At 50.5% G+C, this 14334-nt stretch overlaps 1 protein-coding gene across 1 annotated transcript; it reads left to right on the top strand.

The window, feature by feature from the left end:
- The first annotated feature begins 2347 nt into the window (after positions 1–2347).
- Positions 2348–11804, top strand: ISL2 (ISL LIM homeobox 2). The gene is made up of 6 exons (XM_074964736.1): positions 2348–2510; positions 3310–3499; positions 3987–4249; positions 7736–8019; positions 9329–9496; positions 11418–11804. The coding sequence occupies exons 1-6, from the start codon at positions 2453–2455 to the stop codon at positions 11532–11534; spliced, it is 1080 nt and encodes a 359-aa protein (XP_074820837.1). The 5' UTR covers positions 2348–2452; the 3' UTR covers positions 11535–11804.
- Positions 11805–14334: the final 2530 nt, after the last annotated feature.

Raw genomic sequence — 14334 nt, 5'->3', positions numbered from 1 at the left:
TGGCTTGTTCAGAAGTGCGACAGAAGGAACACTGATCTCCCTTTCCCAAGCTGCAGATCTCGCTAGCGGTTCCGTACAGGAGGGGAAACATGCACCTTGCCCAACCTGCCAGCTAACTAGCCGGGCTATTCCGTAAGGGTGCCGCAGCCTTGCAAGCCCGGTCCATTAATGTTGGGGATGACAGTGTTCGGGCAGGAGCGAGTTAAAAAGGACATTAACAACGGAATGGCCCTGCTAGCAGATCACTTAAAGCAATACACCCTCGCCCTGTGAGCCCCCGTCCTGAATTATTAATATTATTTCATGTTACATCAGTGCGCCTTCTTGAAGATTAGAGGTTTATTAAGCCTGGCGACAAGTTTTAACCGATTAGCCATTCTCCCAGTAGAGGTCCTTCTATCCGAGTGAAATGCAGGACCCGGCTTTGGAAATCAGACAGTGGGGACCGTGTAAAGGGAGTTTAAACGTGAAAAGAGAACAGAAAGGCAGTGAAACGTCCACTGACTGACAAGCCACATTAACTCCAAGATCGCGGGAACAGGTTTCTGTGGGGTGGTCCCGTCTACCCCCAAAATAAACAATTGGATACTTCTTTGAACCGCAAACAGGGCAGCTTATTATACAGGGATGTTGCGAATGGAAATTCATCAGAGTAAAAAAGATTTTTTAAGAAGCCCCTTTTAATATTTGTTTCCTTTTTTTATGCAAAGATTTTTCCAAGTTGCAGGTTAAAAAAAAAAAAGCGGCTCCGTGCAGAAACTGTGGGGCTGTGAACTGTGGCTGTTCAGCCCTGTGATTATTTAAGCAGCTTTTCAGCCCATTCTAAGGGCACATTCCCCCCACCCCCTTTCCTCTGGGGAGAGGCTTTTAAAAGATCAAAAGAGAGCCACACGTTTGCAGCTAGTCACCGAAAGGGCTGATACATTCTGATGATCGTTTGCCGTCATGAATTGCTCAAGAGGCACCGTGACTGAAAACTGCAATATAGACCATAAACATTTCCTCAAGACAAAATCAGTTCAACAGGCTTTTTCAATGAACCAATCTGCCCCAAGTAATATGGGCTAAAATAGCGGCTCATATCACCGTCTCCATCGGTATTTCTACAACTAATACAATTAAACAACAAAATGTTAAAAACAGAATGAAAAATTAGAGGGTCTTCCTATCACAAATGTATTTTTAATGACAAATTGGTGTTAATAAAAGGGAAAGAATAACGGATCAGTAAGATAGCAACAGTAATACCAGCTGCAATGGTCGTTAGTTTCTTATGACGACCTTTGATTTGAGAAAGAAACTAAATTTAAAAGAATTTGTTGTGCAAGATAGGATGAAATTAGAGGTGCAATGTATCATTCTGTTTAAAATATTTATTAAGCTCCTGTCAGTTTCAAGAGCAAGATCCCAGCTAATTTTTATGCCTTTCTTTTCCCTCCAACAAATACATTAATAGGGTTCACACGTAAATGTCACATGCAGATGCACCTTTTGTAAGCAAAAAGAAAAGGAGTAGTAGCACCTTAGAGACTAACCAATTTATTTGAGCATGAGCTTTCGAGAGCTACAGCTCACTTCATCAGATGCATACTGTGGAAACTGCAGAAGACATTATATACACACAGAGACCATGAAACAATACCTCCTCCCACCCCACTCTCCTGCTGGTAATAGCTTATCTAAAGTGATCATCAAGTTGGGCACTTGTCTTGCACCTCAACATAAAATAGGTTTAAATAGTACATAAACCATAATAACAAATACAGACTAACATAGTATAATAATGCGTTACTGAAATAAACCCCAAGTAATTCTTGGGATGTTAAGATAAAACCGTTTGAATTAGATTTTAAAATACTGGAGCGAGCTGGCTTGATTTAAACACAAGGCGAAACATACTTCATCACAAGAGGGAGATTTTTAGTAATTAATCCCCAAAGGAGAAAGTCTCCTTGCAAAAGGAGTGAGGGCTGGGGCATGTCTGGATTTCAGCTCTCACACAAGTGTAATAATCACCTCTTGAATGGAAAGCTCTGAAGCAGATCGGAGGAGTGGTTGCTGCTGGGCTAGAAGGGAATCTCAGACCAGGTAAACAGTGAGGGAATTGCTGCTTCTTGAAGCGTGGGGGAACCTGAGCGAGAAAGAATCTTTGTGTGTTGCACGGCGTTCCGCGTTCCATTGTTCACTCCTGGCCAATCAATTCGCTCTCTCTCCCTCACTGCCAATCGCCTCCGGGGGCTGCTCTGGCGGCCTGGTGAAGTCACTGCTCCCTCCCTCCCTCCTCAGTGCTGGGCCTTGGGCTGATGCGTGCTGACGTCATGCTGCGTATGGGACAGGGCAGGCTCCACTTTCTAACTCCTGCAGGCTGGAGTAGTTAGTTAGCAAACAGCAGGCACTGGGCAGGCAGCCTGCTCCTTCTGCATCATAACATTTTGCACACATCTCTTTCTGCATGGTGGATATTATTTTTCATTATCCTTTTCTGGGTGCTATGGGGGATCATTCCAAGAGTAAGTTGATCTTTGGTCTGAATGATACTTGTAAATATTTTATTTGAAACGTTTAAGCTGATTCTACAAGTGGTTTATTTACAGAGATACTTTTAGAGCACATTATAAAATCGTGCATTTTTTAAACTAGGGTTATTTTTGCTCTTTCACAATCTGTTGCTTTTTGTTATTTTTTTAATTTAAAAGCTATTTTATCTTGCTGTGTCATGATCTCGGGCTGCAGAATTCGTTGTGGGTTTTTTTTTTCTTTTTAAAGAATAAATAAATGTTTTGTTGGGTTTTGCTCTGGATGCCTTTTATTCGAATAGCTCAGGCATTCGTCATTAATTATTAATATATAAAATAAGAAAAATGCAAAAAAGAAAAGCAGAGCCTAGGGTTTTTTTTTTAAATAAGACGTAGAATAAATGCAGATGAAATAACCGGCAGATAAAGTTCATCTGGTTTTCCATTATGTTTAACTATCTTCCAGTTCTATATTTTCCAACCTTTATCCTAGTATTTACACCTACCAATTGTCTCTGTAGAATTTCCTTGCAGTTCAAGTGACTGTAAAAGTAACAATATATATGGAGAATAGCTGATAGCTGCTGCAGTTTATCGATTTCTCTTTCTTTCTTTCTTTCTTTCTTTCTTTCTTTCTTTCTTTCTTTCTTTCTTTCCATTGCCTGAACATTAGTAGAGACTGTCTCCTAATTACGAATGCCTCTGTGATTGCAGTCCTTTGAGACAGTTCTGATTAGAAATGATATGCTTCCAGTATACGTTCTAAATTTCCTCTGCTCATTTCCACTGGTAGAAAAGCCCGGAATTGCCATGTGTGTGGGCTGTGGGAGTCAGATCCATGACCAGTACATCCTGAAGGTCTCCCCGGACCTCGAGTGGCATGCAGCATGTCTCAAATGCGCTGAATGCAGCCAGTACTTGGATGAAACCTGCACTTGTTTTGTGAGAGATGGCAAGACATACTGTAAAAGGGATTATATCAGGTGATTCAAAAAGCTCTTTATCCATTTAAAAAAAAACAACTTTCCTCCGACCCATTTCTTAAGAGCTAATTTCAAGAGCTCCCCATCTGTGAAATCGCACCTCCTCCTGCTTGCTAAAGGAGGGAGCCAATACTTTTGTGATCAGGACAAATTATGTTCCTGTTTATTCGGCTTTGGAGACAGGAAGTTATTAACGATTGATACAACCAAACGAGAATATTAATAATAACCAGCATGTCGGCGAGCAAGAGGCGGTATTGAGCTGCACATTCCCTAATGCCTGTTACAGAAGAATGTGGGTAAGGGGAAATTTTCCTGTTGAACCAGAGCCCCCTTCTCGAATTGAATGAGTGGGTCAGATTTGTTAGGAAGAGAGCAGAGGGGACCCTCTGGGTTTCTCCGCCGGGGTAATTAGTTACTGGGGAGGGCGAGCTGGGACCAGTGGGGTGAGTGTGTCGTGGCTTCATGGCCCTTTCTCTCTCGGCAGGTTATTCGGCATAAAGTGTGCGAAGTGCAAGGTGGGATTCAGCAGCAGTGATCTGGTGATGAGAGCCCGGGAGAACGTGTATCACATCGAATGTTTCCGCTGCTCCGTCTGCAGCCGCCAGCTCCTGCCCGGGGATGAGTTCTCTCTACGGGACCACGAGCTGCTCTGCCGGGCCGACCACAGCTTGCTGCTGGATAGGACCTCGGCGGATAGCCCCAGGAGCCCCGGCCATTTACAGAGCACCAGAGGCCTGCATCTATCAGGTAAAGGAGCAACAGATCTGCCGGGCGCTGGGGCCCACCTGGGGGTGTGAGATCATCAGCTAGCTCAGTAAATACAGGGTCTAGACACATACACGCCATGTATTGTTATCCCTGGGGGGGAAATGCCATGCACTGTACAAACTGCTCTAGCTTTGTGTCTGTGAATGGATAATGAATAGATGTATGAATAATTTTATATCTAACTCGGTCTCTGCCTATTAACGCCGCAGGGACATTTATATCTTTAGTTGTCCCTCTTATATGGCTACAGAAAATACATCTGTTATCTCCACCACGATGCGCTGAGTTATGGAGGCCTAGAGAGTTTGGCCAGAGACTCTGCAGTCTTGAAGTGTTTCCCACCTGGCCCCACGCTGGGAACCTCTCCCCCCCCCCCCCATCTCCTTCATGTAGGCCTCTTTCTTCTGCGTCTGGGGAGTGGGAGGGACTGGACGTTACAGGCCACTTGCCAAGGAAATGTGAGGTTCTGTACACACCCAGAAGAGGAGCGGGAGAGGCAGACTGGGCGAGGGGCAGAGCGGGGGTGGCTGGAGGCGGCTGAGAAGGGAATCGGAGTTGTTACAGGGCTGGGCGAGCATTGTACAGTCCAGGCGGCTGAATACTGAGCTACACGTAGCTGCAGCCAAAACAAAAACCAAAACAGCGCACCTGGGGAGGGATGGAAGTGGGACTCAATGAGGCCAGCCAGTAGGGCCGGGGAGAGGGACGGTGGCCGCCCTGGTTGCCCAAGGGAGCAGCAGCGGATTCGTGGGAAAAGCGAGAGGGACGTGGCAGAGCCGGGGAGCGGCTACACACCCTGTTCTAGGCACTGCAGTGATGCCAAGGGACAAGAGGAGAGAACCCCCCTTGCTGTAGGCCCGCGGACGGGGCGGTAGGAGCAATAGCATGTTGGGTGGAGGTTAATCTGCATCTGCCTGCAGTGCTCCAGGAGGCACGGGAGGGAATTTCAACCACAGCCAGGACAGGAGGCTAGAGAGCTGGCTGTCCCCTTGGGGTGAGGGCCAGCGCCATTCCGATAACCGGCCTTCAGCCTCTAAGTCCAACCCCTGCTCGCGCCCAACCCCAGGGCAGCGGTGCTCAGATACAAGGTGATGGGCTCTGGCCCAGGAGACTAGCTCGACAGATGGATCTGCAGCGTTTGGTCCGAAACTCCAGCTCCAGAGCCAGTCCCATAATGTGTACGAGAGCAAACAGGAGCGGGAAGACAAGTCCAAACAACGGCCGCGTTTAGGAGGTTTTGGAATAAACGGGGATTCATCCGAGGCGCTCTGAACTGCCCCGGCAACAGGCTGCGAAACGCTGGCTAACCGCGGGACAGCCCCGGCAGTGGTCCAGGCGCGTTCAGTGTGAACGGGACTAGAGATCGAAAGGTGTGAGTATCGAGAGAGAGAGCCAGGGCTGCTTCCCCAATTATTTCCAGCCAGTCACTGCACACTCCGGGGCAGCTTTCTATCATTTGGGGGAAGAAAATCAGCTAGGATGGGGGTATATTTCCGTGCACAATCTCGGCTTCCATAGGCTGCCCTCCTTTCCTACGGGAATAATAACCCTGCGACTGCAGTCCGCTCGTCCGCTGGCCTAGGCCATGTATTTGTTTCAAGAAGGGTGAGGTTTCACTCATCGGAAACAAAACCATGTGGGTTTTAAAAATATCGAGCTGCAAAAATAAAAAACAAAAACAAACCCCCTTCTCCTAACACCAACACTGAGTAAGAAGCGAACTGGAGCGAGATTATTCCTCTGATCAAAAGGGAATGAATGGTAAAAACAAAACAAACCCTGCCTGCAAGAAGCAGAGATCCGATGGAGAAAGGGTGGAAGACCTGGTTCCGATTGTCTCTTTGTAGGTGTATTTGTGCTGGCTGCTGAGGATCTGTGCATATCGAGATTATAGGGCGGCAATGCCGCTGTGTCTCGACAAAGATTCGATCCTGGTCCTTTTGGGGGATACTCTCTGCTGACGATGTTTTTGCATTACAATTGTTGACTCATTATAGTTAACTAGTTAAAAGATCGCGGCAAGCCGGGGTTTCCCCTTTTGGGGATGATTTTATACCGCCCGGGTTATTGATTATTAAGGAAACTCTTATGTTGACTCCTTCCCCTCTGCCGCGTGAGATGTGCTCCCATTTGCACTGTTTTCGATTAGAAATCCCGGCTAAGGGTTTTTACTCCCGAGTACCACCCCGCATGCGGAAAGCGGTGCAGAGCCTACCGTTCCCAGGGCATGGAAGAAGCGCGGAGATTAATGGACAGGGTCACAATTGCCAGCTAGTTAGCACTTCAGCACGCTCTTTCCCTGATTATCCGGCTCCTGCTCCTTCTCCTCCTCCCTGGCTGCGGTGCACCGGGCAGGGCCATTCGCCGCAGGCTCCCGTGGGCTGTTTGATTGAACGGTTTTTAACTCTGTTCTCCGGCCCCTGTGCTCTGCAATGGGCCCCTTTGGGTGGCTGGGTGAGCGGGGCCGGCCCTGATTCGATCCCTGGGTAATTTGCACTTGATATAAAATCTAATGGTCAAATCTCACTCAGGGGCAAAATGCCCGTTTTGGAATAATTAATCTTGGGGGGCGGGGTTTTATTTATCTAGCCTGTAACCCCAACCCGGGCTTTCCCCATTAAATGTCCTGCTCTAAAGAGTCACTTTCTTCCTCGATTTCCCCAGTCGGGAAGCGGCGCGGTGCCTGGGCCTGGTCTAGCCGCTGTGTGCAGCGGCAGCTCTGGCTCGGGGCCCCGGGTTAGTGAGTCTCCGGGTGATTTTCCTCCTGCCTGATTTATATTTGTTCGCCCTGTTTTCAAGAACCCCAGCGGCCAGAGCCAGTCTCTGGGGTGGCTGCAGCAGCTTCCCACAGTGCCTGGGGGGCTGTAAAGTACCGACCCCCCCGCACTGCCTCCTTCTTGGTTGTTGGGCTGAGCCCCGGGATCCCCGCCTTGCAGTGTGTGTGATTCGATTCTCCCTGTTGCGTACCCGGCTGGGGAAGCAGGAACCGCTTTCCCCGCCGCAGGGTGGCTGGTACAGCTCCCTGCCTGGCTGTGCTGGAGGGGGGTGCAGCTCCGGCTTTGGGGTGCGGGTGGGAATGGCCTTTTATCTCAGAGGAGACGCAGGCCGCACCAGCTCAGGGGCGCTGGGCCTGGGCCCTGCAAGCTAATCTCCCAGGCCACATTTAGTGCAGGGGCTTAGCTGCAACCCCTCGCTCCAGGGGAGCCCCTAGCAGGGACCCTCTCCCCGGGGACCCCCGGAGTTTATCCTGCGGGGGGGGGGCTTCACTGCAGCAGGGGAGGGTGCCTGCCTGCGATTCTCTGCGCCATGAACACAGGCCGGGCCAGAGATCACTAGAAATCCACCCCCACGCTGCCTTCGCGGCCCGGCTGGGGCTGGGGGGCGGCCTGGCTGGGGGCGCCCCGGGACGTGGCTCAGACCCCAGCGCTAACTGGAGTTGGTCGGTTCCCCCTCGCCCCGCTGCAGACTCCGTGCCCGGCCGCCAGCCCTCTCTCCGGCCCCACGTGCACAAGCAGACTGAGAAGACCACCCGCGTCCGGACGGTGCTGAACGAGAAGCAGCTGCACACGCTGCGGACCTGCTACGCGGCCAACCCGCGGCCGGACGCGCTGATGAAGGAGCAGCTGGTGGAGATGACCGGCCTGAGCCCCAGAGTGATCCGGGTCTGGTTCCAGAACAAGCGCTGCAAGGACAAGAAGAAATCCATCCTCATGAAGCAGCTTCAGCAGCAGCAGCACGGCGACAAGACAGTAAGAGCAGGGCGCCTCTTTCCACCCACCGGGCAGGGGCCATTTTGCAGGAGGGAACGGCTCTCCCTGTAGTGCCCGAGGACTCCTGGCCCTGGCCCTTGATTTCCCCGCAGTGCCCCCCGGCCCCCCATATTGCTCACATGGAAATACCTGGTGAAGAAAATGTCTGTGTGAGTGCGTGACAGCACCTCCCCTCTGCTCCACGCTCCCTTGTGCGGGACACATCAGCTCCCAGGGACCAATTCTATGTCTGTTTACACAGAAATGTTTGTGTGAATTTAAAACAAAAACCCAATAGTGAAGATGTGTTAAATAAATGAATGCCCCCCCTCCCCTCCGCCAGCATCTGCAACCCCCAGAAGTGAAACTGGCTACAAATTGACCAGAAACCAAAAGTGAAACGGACTAGTGTGAGAGACCTGTACAGAGTAAACAAACAGCGGGAATGGGGACCCGCGATCCAGATTTAACAACAAAAATCGTTCCGCTATAATAATCTACGGGTTTGCTGGCAACATAAAGAAATCGATTTAGTTTTCAAAACGCATAAATTGTTATTATGAACCCGGCCGTGACCCTTTAAGATATTTTGGGTTTACGTGAAAGCTGTTTTGGCATGACAGCCACTTCATTCTTGCACTCGGGACATTGTTTAAAATGATCACACAATAAGGCTCAACCCAAAGGGAAAGTGCTCTTAGGTGCTGAAACAACCACCGTTCCGGGGTTGTTTTTTAACTTGTTGGGGGAGCCCGGATATGGGTTTGACCCTTTTCTTCTTGGGTGCCCGGGTACAGCTAAATCATCAAGCGAATAATAATTTGTGCAAGTGAAATCCCGGGCTGAGATGGCACTTTGGGTCCGTGAGACTGCAGGAGAGCCCGGGGGAGGCACTGGGAACGAAACCCGGGGGCCGGGGGGAGTGACTCTCTGACCCCGTTCCTGCTGGGATCAGGTAGAACGACAGGCGCGGGCCTGCTGCCCTGGGCGCCCCGAGCCCCGCCGTGCCGCACGGACCCGAGCAGCCGGTGGAGCGGAGGGTGGTGCGGGGTTCCACGCGGGAGGGCGAACAGGTCCCCGCACCTGGCGCTGCAATACACTTCCACGGGGCCCAGGGAGCCGGCAAGCGCAGCGCTGGGGTGGGCTCCAGGCGGAGGCCAGCCGGGGTTTTAGAGAATCCGGACAGCTCATGCGTTGGGGGACCCACGCCCTGGCGCTGACTCCTGCGGCCCCTGCAATGCCCTGGGCCGCGGCCCGATACCGCAGAGCCCGCCCGGCCTGAGGCTTTGCTGCTTATCTCCCCCTCTAGAGTCTGCAGGGCCTGACCGGGACCCCTCTGGTGGCCGGGAGCCCCATTCGCCATGAGAGCGCCGTGCAAGGCAATGCCGTGGAGGTCCAGACCTACCAGCCGCCTTGGAAAGCGCTCAGTGAATTCGCATTGCAGAGCGACCTGGACCAACCTGCCTTCCAGCAGCTGGTAAGCGGCCGCTCTGCTCCACTGCGGGAGCGGGGCCCCTCCGCCTGCTCTTTATTTATTACTCCCCGACCGTGATCACCCTCCTCCTCCTGGGAGTAAAGTCATCCGCGGAGCGTCACCCCGGCCCAGCTCCGTGAAGGTTCCCAACTCCCACTGACATCACTAGAAGTTAGGAGCCGCACTGCATCCGGGATCCCTGTGCCACGATTGGGGGCGGGGGGGGGGGAGAGGGGGTTGACAGTCACCCTGTGCCCGGATGAGGAATGGTTCAGGAGCTCTAGCAACCCACACTTCCATTTCCCTTGATACATTTCGATTTGAATTAGAGAAAAGGGCCGTTTCCATGGAAGCTCAGCCCAATGCAGCCCCTGAATACAGGCTGTATTAGCAACGGCACCCCCCACTTAGACTGTAAGCTCCCTGGGGCAGGAGCTGTGATCCACAGCAGAGCAATATAAATGTTAAGCGGCCTGGAGACCAATAATGATAGAAACGGTATTAGCCACAGGGACGTGTTCCTGGTGCGTGCCTATTTCAATAGTTCCCCGCACGCTTTGGCAAGGGAATAGGAAGTGTCCTTACAGGAACAAAACAAAAGAGCCAGTTCCATTGCATTTGGAAAAAGGAAGCGAGAGACATTCCCCGGGACAAATCAGCTAGTGGTTTGTAATTGACCATGTGCTGGTAAATAGTTACAAGGGGCCAGATCCTGACATCCTGACTCAGGATTTTCTCATTCCTAGTTAGACGCTGAAATTCTCTCTAGACGGGCAAGACTGGCACTGACTTCAATGGAAATTGGGTGAGGCTTCCAGGGTCTGGCCCATGGGCTCTCTGGTTTTTAACGCTCCCGTTCCGATGCGCTAACTTCTCTCTGAGCTGGGTGTTTGTGGAGAAGAATCGGGCTTAGAAAAGGAAGCGGATGAAGCCCCCCGTTAATGTACTCCTCCGATAGGACTGCGATGTTTTAGTAGATAATCAAAAATTAATCTTGTGTTATGTTTAGTTAATATAATGGGAAAGTGAGACAGGAGTGCTGTATGAATAATTAAACGATCATTTACTAGCATTGGAAGAGCGCATTGATGAAATATGCTGCACATACATCACCCGGTGATATATGGAGCCCAGCACTGCGCAACTGCTACTGGACCACTGCCTAGTCTGAAATGAACTTCGAAAAGTCTAGCAGATTTCTTAATGGGCAGGAGAGCCTCTTCCCATTGCAAAGAAATCCCCGGGGGCTGCATTAGGAGCGCGCAGCACTGCTGAGCTGGGGAGATCTTTTTGCCATAGTGCCCAATAGCATTCCGCCAGGAGGAGGGAACTTCTCTCTAGGACGCCTGGGTTCTCATCAGCTTGGTTTGTTTGTTTAGCTATAGGTGATCATGTCGTATCCTTGTATTAAGGATGGGATTTATTTTGCCAGCACAGGCTCCGCCTGGCAGAGGGGTGCTGTGGTTTGAATGTGGGCAAGAGTAATGAAGGGCTCTGCAGGTCGTGTCGCTCCCCTGATGCCGGCCCCTGACAATAGGTGTTTATGGCAATACCTTCTAACGAAACTGAACAGGAGGGAGGGGTTCTTTAGCCATGGGGCATCCCTGCTTGGGGAGGTCGAGGTTAGGTTTAGAACAAGTGTTATTTAAAGATGTTTGAACTAAAACGTGCACAAACCCTGGAGGACACAGGGCATGTTGTGTTTTAGCCCTTATCTGCTGCAGGTGAATCTTAGCTAGTTTTTAAACCCTGCCTTGCACTAAGTGCTGGAATATTATTTTTAGCAGCGTCTAATTAAAACGGGTTAACACGATAAAAAAAAAAAAGCTTCCCCCAGTCGAGATAAGACAGGGATTGGGGGCTCTGGATTCTGCCCACATCGCTCTCACCCATCTCCCCGCTCCCTTTCCTCTCCCCCCCCCAGGTATCCTTTTCCGAATCTGGCTCCTTGGGTAACTCTTCCGGCAGCGATGTGACCTCCTTGTCTTCCCAGTTACCCGACACCCCCAACAGCATGGTACCCAGTCCTGTGGAGACGTGAGACAAGCACACCCCCCCGGCGGATTTGGACTTTCGCATGCTCCTGCTCCCTGCATGAGACAAGCCCGGCCTCAGGCTGGCCCAGAGCTCCAAACAAAACTTTTTATAATAATATTATTTAAAACCAAACAAAAATATGTCTTGACTGCCAAAAAGCACCAGGATTCTAGCTGCCTTCACCAGACTGGAGAGAACTCCCCCCCCTCCTCCCCCCAGCTTGTTTTCCCAACTGATTTTTTTTCCCAGAGCAAACTTGGATTTTCTAAAATTAGCCCCCAGATCACCTACTGTATAATGGTAGTTTGTACATTTTTTTGTTTCGTTTTCCTTTTTGGAAGAAAAAAGGATCTTTTGTGTCTTCCTAAGACTGGTTGGAAGCCAGTTAAATCATCTCAGCTCGATGTTGTCTTTTGAGTAGTCATCTCCATCCCAGTGTCTCTCACAGCACCACATGAGTGAATTCATTCCATACTCTGCATTATCCCTGACTTGAAACCTTGTCCTGTTTTGGGTGGGGGGAGAGGACCCCCTCCCCCCAAGCCGCATGATTGCTGGAAAACATATATATGGAAATGAGACTTTTATTGAAAATGTTAAGTTATCTTATGGACGGAGGACAGATTGTTTGAGCCTTTAAAGAACAAAAGTAAGTTATTGTTATTTATTGTCAGAGCAGCAGTTAATAGTGGAATTAATATTTTGATTTTAATAAAAAATAACCTCATTGGAAAGTGCTACATCGTGTGTGTATTGTTAACCAGCTCTGTCAGGTGAGAGTAAAGAGAAACCTGGGGTCAAAATTCTGCCGAAATAATTCTAAGGGGCCGTCCTTGAAAACAAATCTGCAGCTCGAAATGACCATCCGGAATCAAACTGGTCAAACTAGAAACAAGACAGATAAATGACCTCTTCCGCCATGGTATCAGAGGCTTTAAAGGAATACATGGGACAGCAGGAATCCGTGTTGCAAAAGAGCTCCCAGTAAGACTGAGCTATTTATCGCACTGCGTTATTTATAACTGTTTTCTTATCGACCTATATTTTAAAAAAATACCTTGGTGTAGATGTTGATTGATATTCAAAGGAAAAGCCGAATTCCCCTCCACCCCCAATAATGATTGTCTAATTTAATCGATTTGCCTTCCTGAATCATGGCACTATGTGTTAAAGATCCTGTCTAATATCACACGGTATTTTTAAATTAGAAAATAAATTTATTTCCAGTTTCAATTTGAACCACTTTTCAAAACCCCAGTGCAAGCTGCCCTTCTTCCCAGTGCATCCCTGGTGAAAATGTTTGTTTTCTCAGCAGTAAGAGACAGAGATTTCATCTCCTGAGCAGCAGCATTGAAATGCTGGGCAGGGCTGGCTGCAATTCTGCTTCTCTTTGCAGCTTCCTATTTCAGCTCACACTCACTTGCCAGCGACTGGGGTTGTCCCTACAAATCTATTAAATGTAGCACCCGAATTGGAGACGTGGTGCTCTCCAGTTCTGTTACTGCATTTACAGTCCTGCACCCTCCCCCACAAGGCAGTGTGTGGAGTGGGCTCTGGGTTTGTCCGCCTCTAGCTGCTGGGATCCTAATTCACAGGGAAAGTGAACTGCTCGGGGTGGACAGGGGATGCTGTTGGGTGGGGGGTGGGTGGGTGGTGTGTGTGTGTGTGAGAAAACCTGGATTTGTGCTGGAAATGGCCCAACTTGATTATCATACACATTGTAAGGAGAGTGATCACTTTAGATAAGCTATTACCAGCAGGAGAGTGGGGTGGGAGGAGGTATTTTTTCATGCTTTGTGTGTATATAAAAAGATCTTTTACACTTTCCACAGTATGCATCCGATGAAGTGAGCTGTAGCTCAGGAAAGCTCATGCTCAAATAAATTGGTTAGTCTCTCAGGTGCCACAAGTACTCCTTTTCTTTTTGCGAATACAAACTAACAGGGCTGCTACTCTGAAGCAGGGTCTGGGCAGTCGCCCAGCCCCCAGGTTCCTCCCAGGAGAATGTCATTGGGCCGAAGGTTACTTCCCCTCCCCCACTCTTTATTTCAGGATTAATGCGGGGGGAGGGGGGAAGGCGTGTGAAATATATTTATTCACACTTTGCTGCTCAATAAGGGGATGAGGATGACTCTGCATTAGGCTCTTTGGCTCCCACTGCCGTCTCCCTTCCACCCGTGTAAAGGCGCAGTCAATCCAGAGCCATTCCGGATTCACACCGGTGGAAAAGAGGGCAGCTCTGGCTGTTACTAGCTCACCCGCCGCCCCAGAGAGAAAACCCACTCCGGCCCCCCTCCAAAGCAGTTAAAGCCCCTCGCCCGCCGTCCTTCGCCCCTGAGGAGGCCGCGATGGGCAGCGTTGTCAGCTCCCAACAGCCGCCCAGGGCAGGGGGCGCCGGCCTCACCCACCGCGCCGCCGAAGCCCGGCCCAGCTGTGGCCCCGCAGCCGCGGCTCCTGCCGCTGACCTGCGCGCCTCGGCCCTGCTCCGTAGCCGCATAAGTAGCGGGTAGGACGGCGCTCGGGCTGGGTTTCGGTTTACGGGGCGACGAAGAGCGCCGCAGTCCGTGTCCCCGGCTTTGCGGCCCGGAGCCGCCTGCAGCTCGTGGTCTCCCGGGCTGCAGTGCCCAAGCAGGGGCGGCGGGCATTTAGCAACAAGTACCCTTTTTGTTGCTGTTACGCTGCCTGCCACTCAAGGGGCCGAGCACTGTCCAGGCCTTGCAAAGCGCTTACCCGAAACCGCCCAGCCAGCGGCGGCTAAGAAATAAAACCCTTTGCACCCCGGGGAGGCGAGGGGCAGAAGCCGG

Source organism: Natator depressus, chromosome 10 (assembly GCF_965152275.1).
Source record: "Natator depressus isolate rNatDep1 chromosome 10, rNatDep2.hap1, whole genome shotgun sequence".
Taxonomy (NCBI): Eukaryota; Metazoa; Chordata; order Testudines; family Cheloniidae; genus Natator; species Natator depressus.
This window is presented reverse-complemented; position numbering and strand designations above follow the sequence as displayed.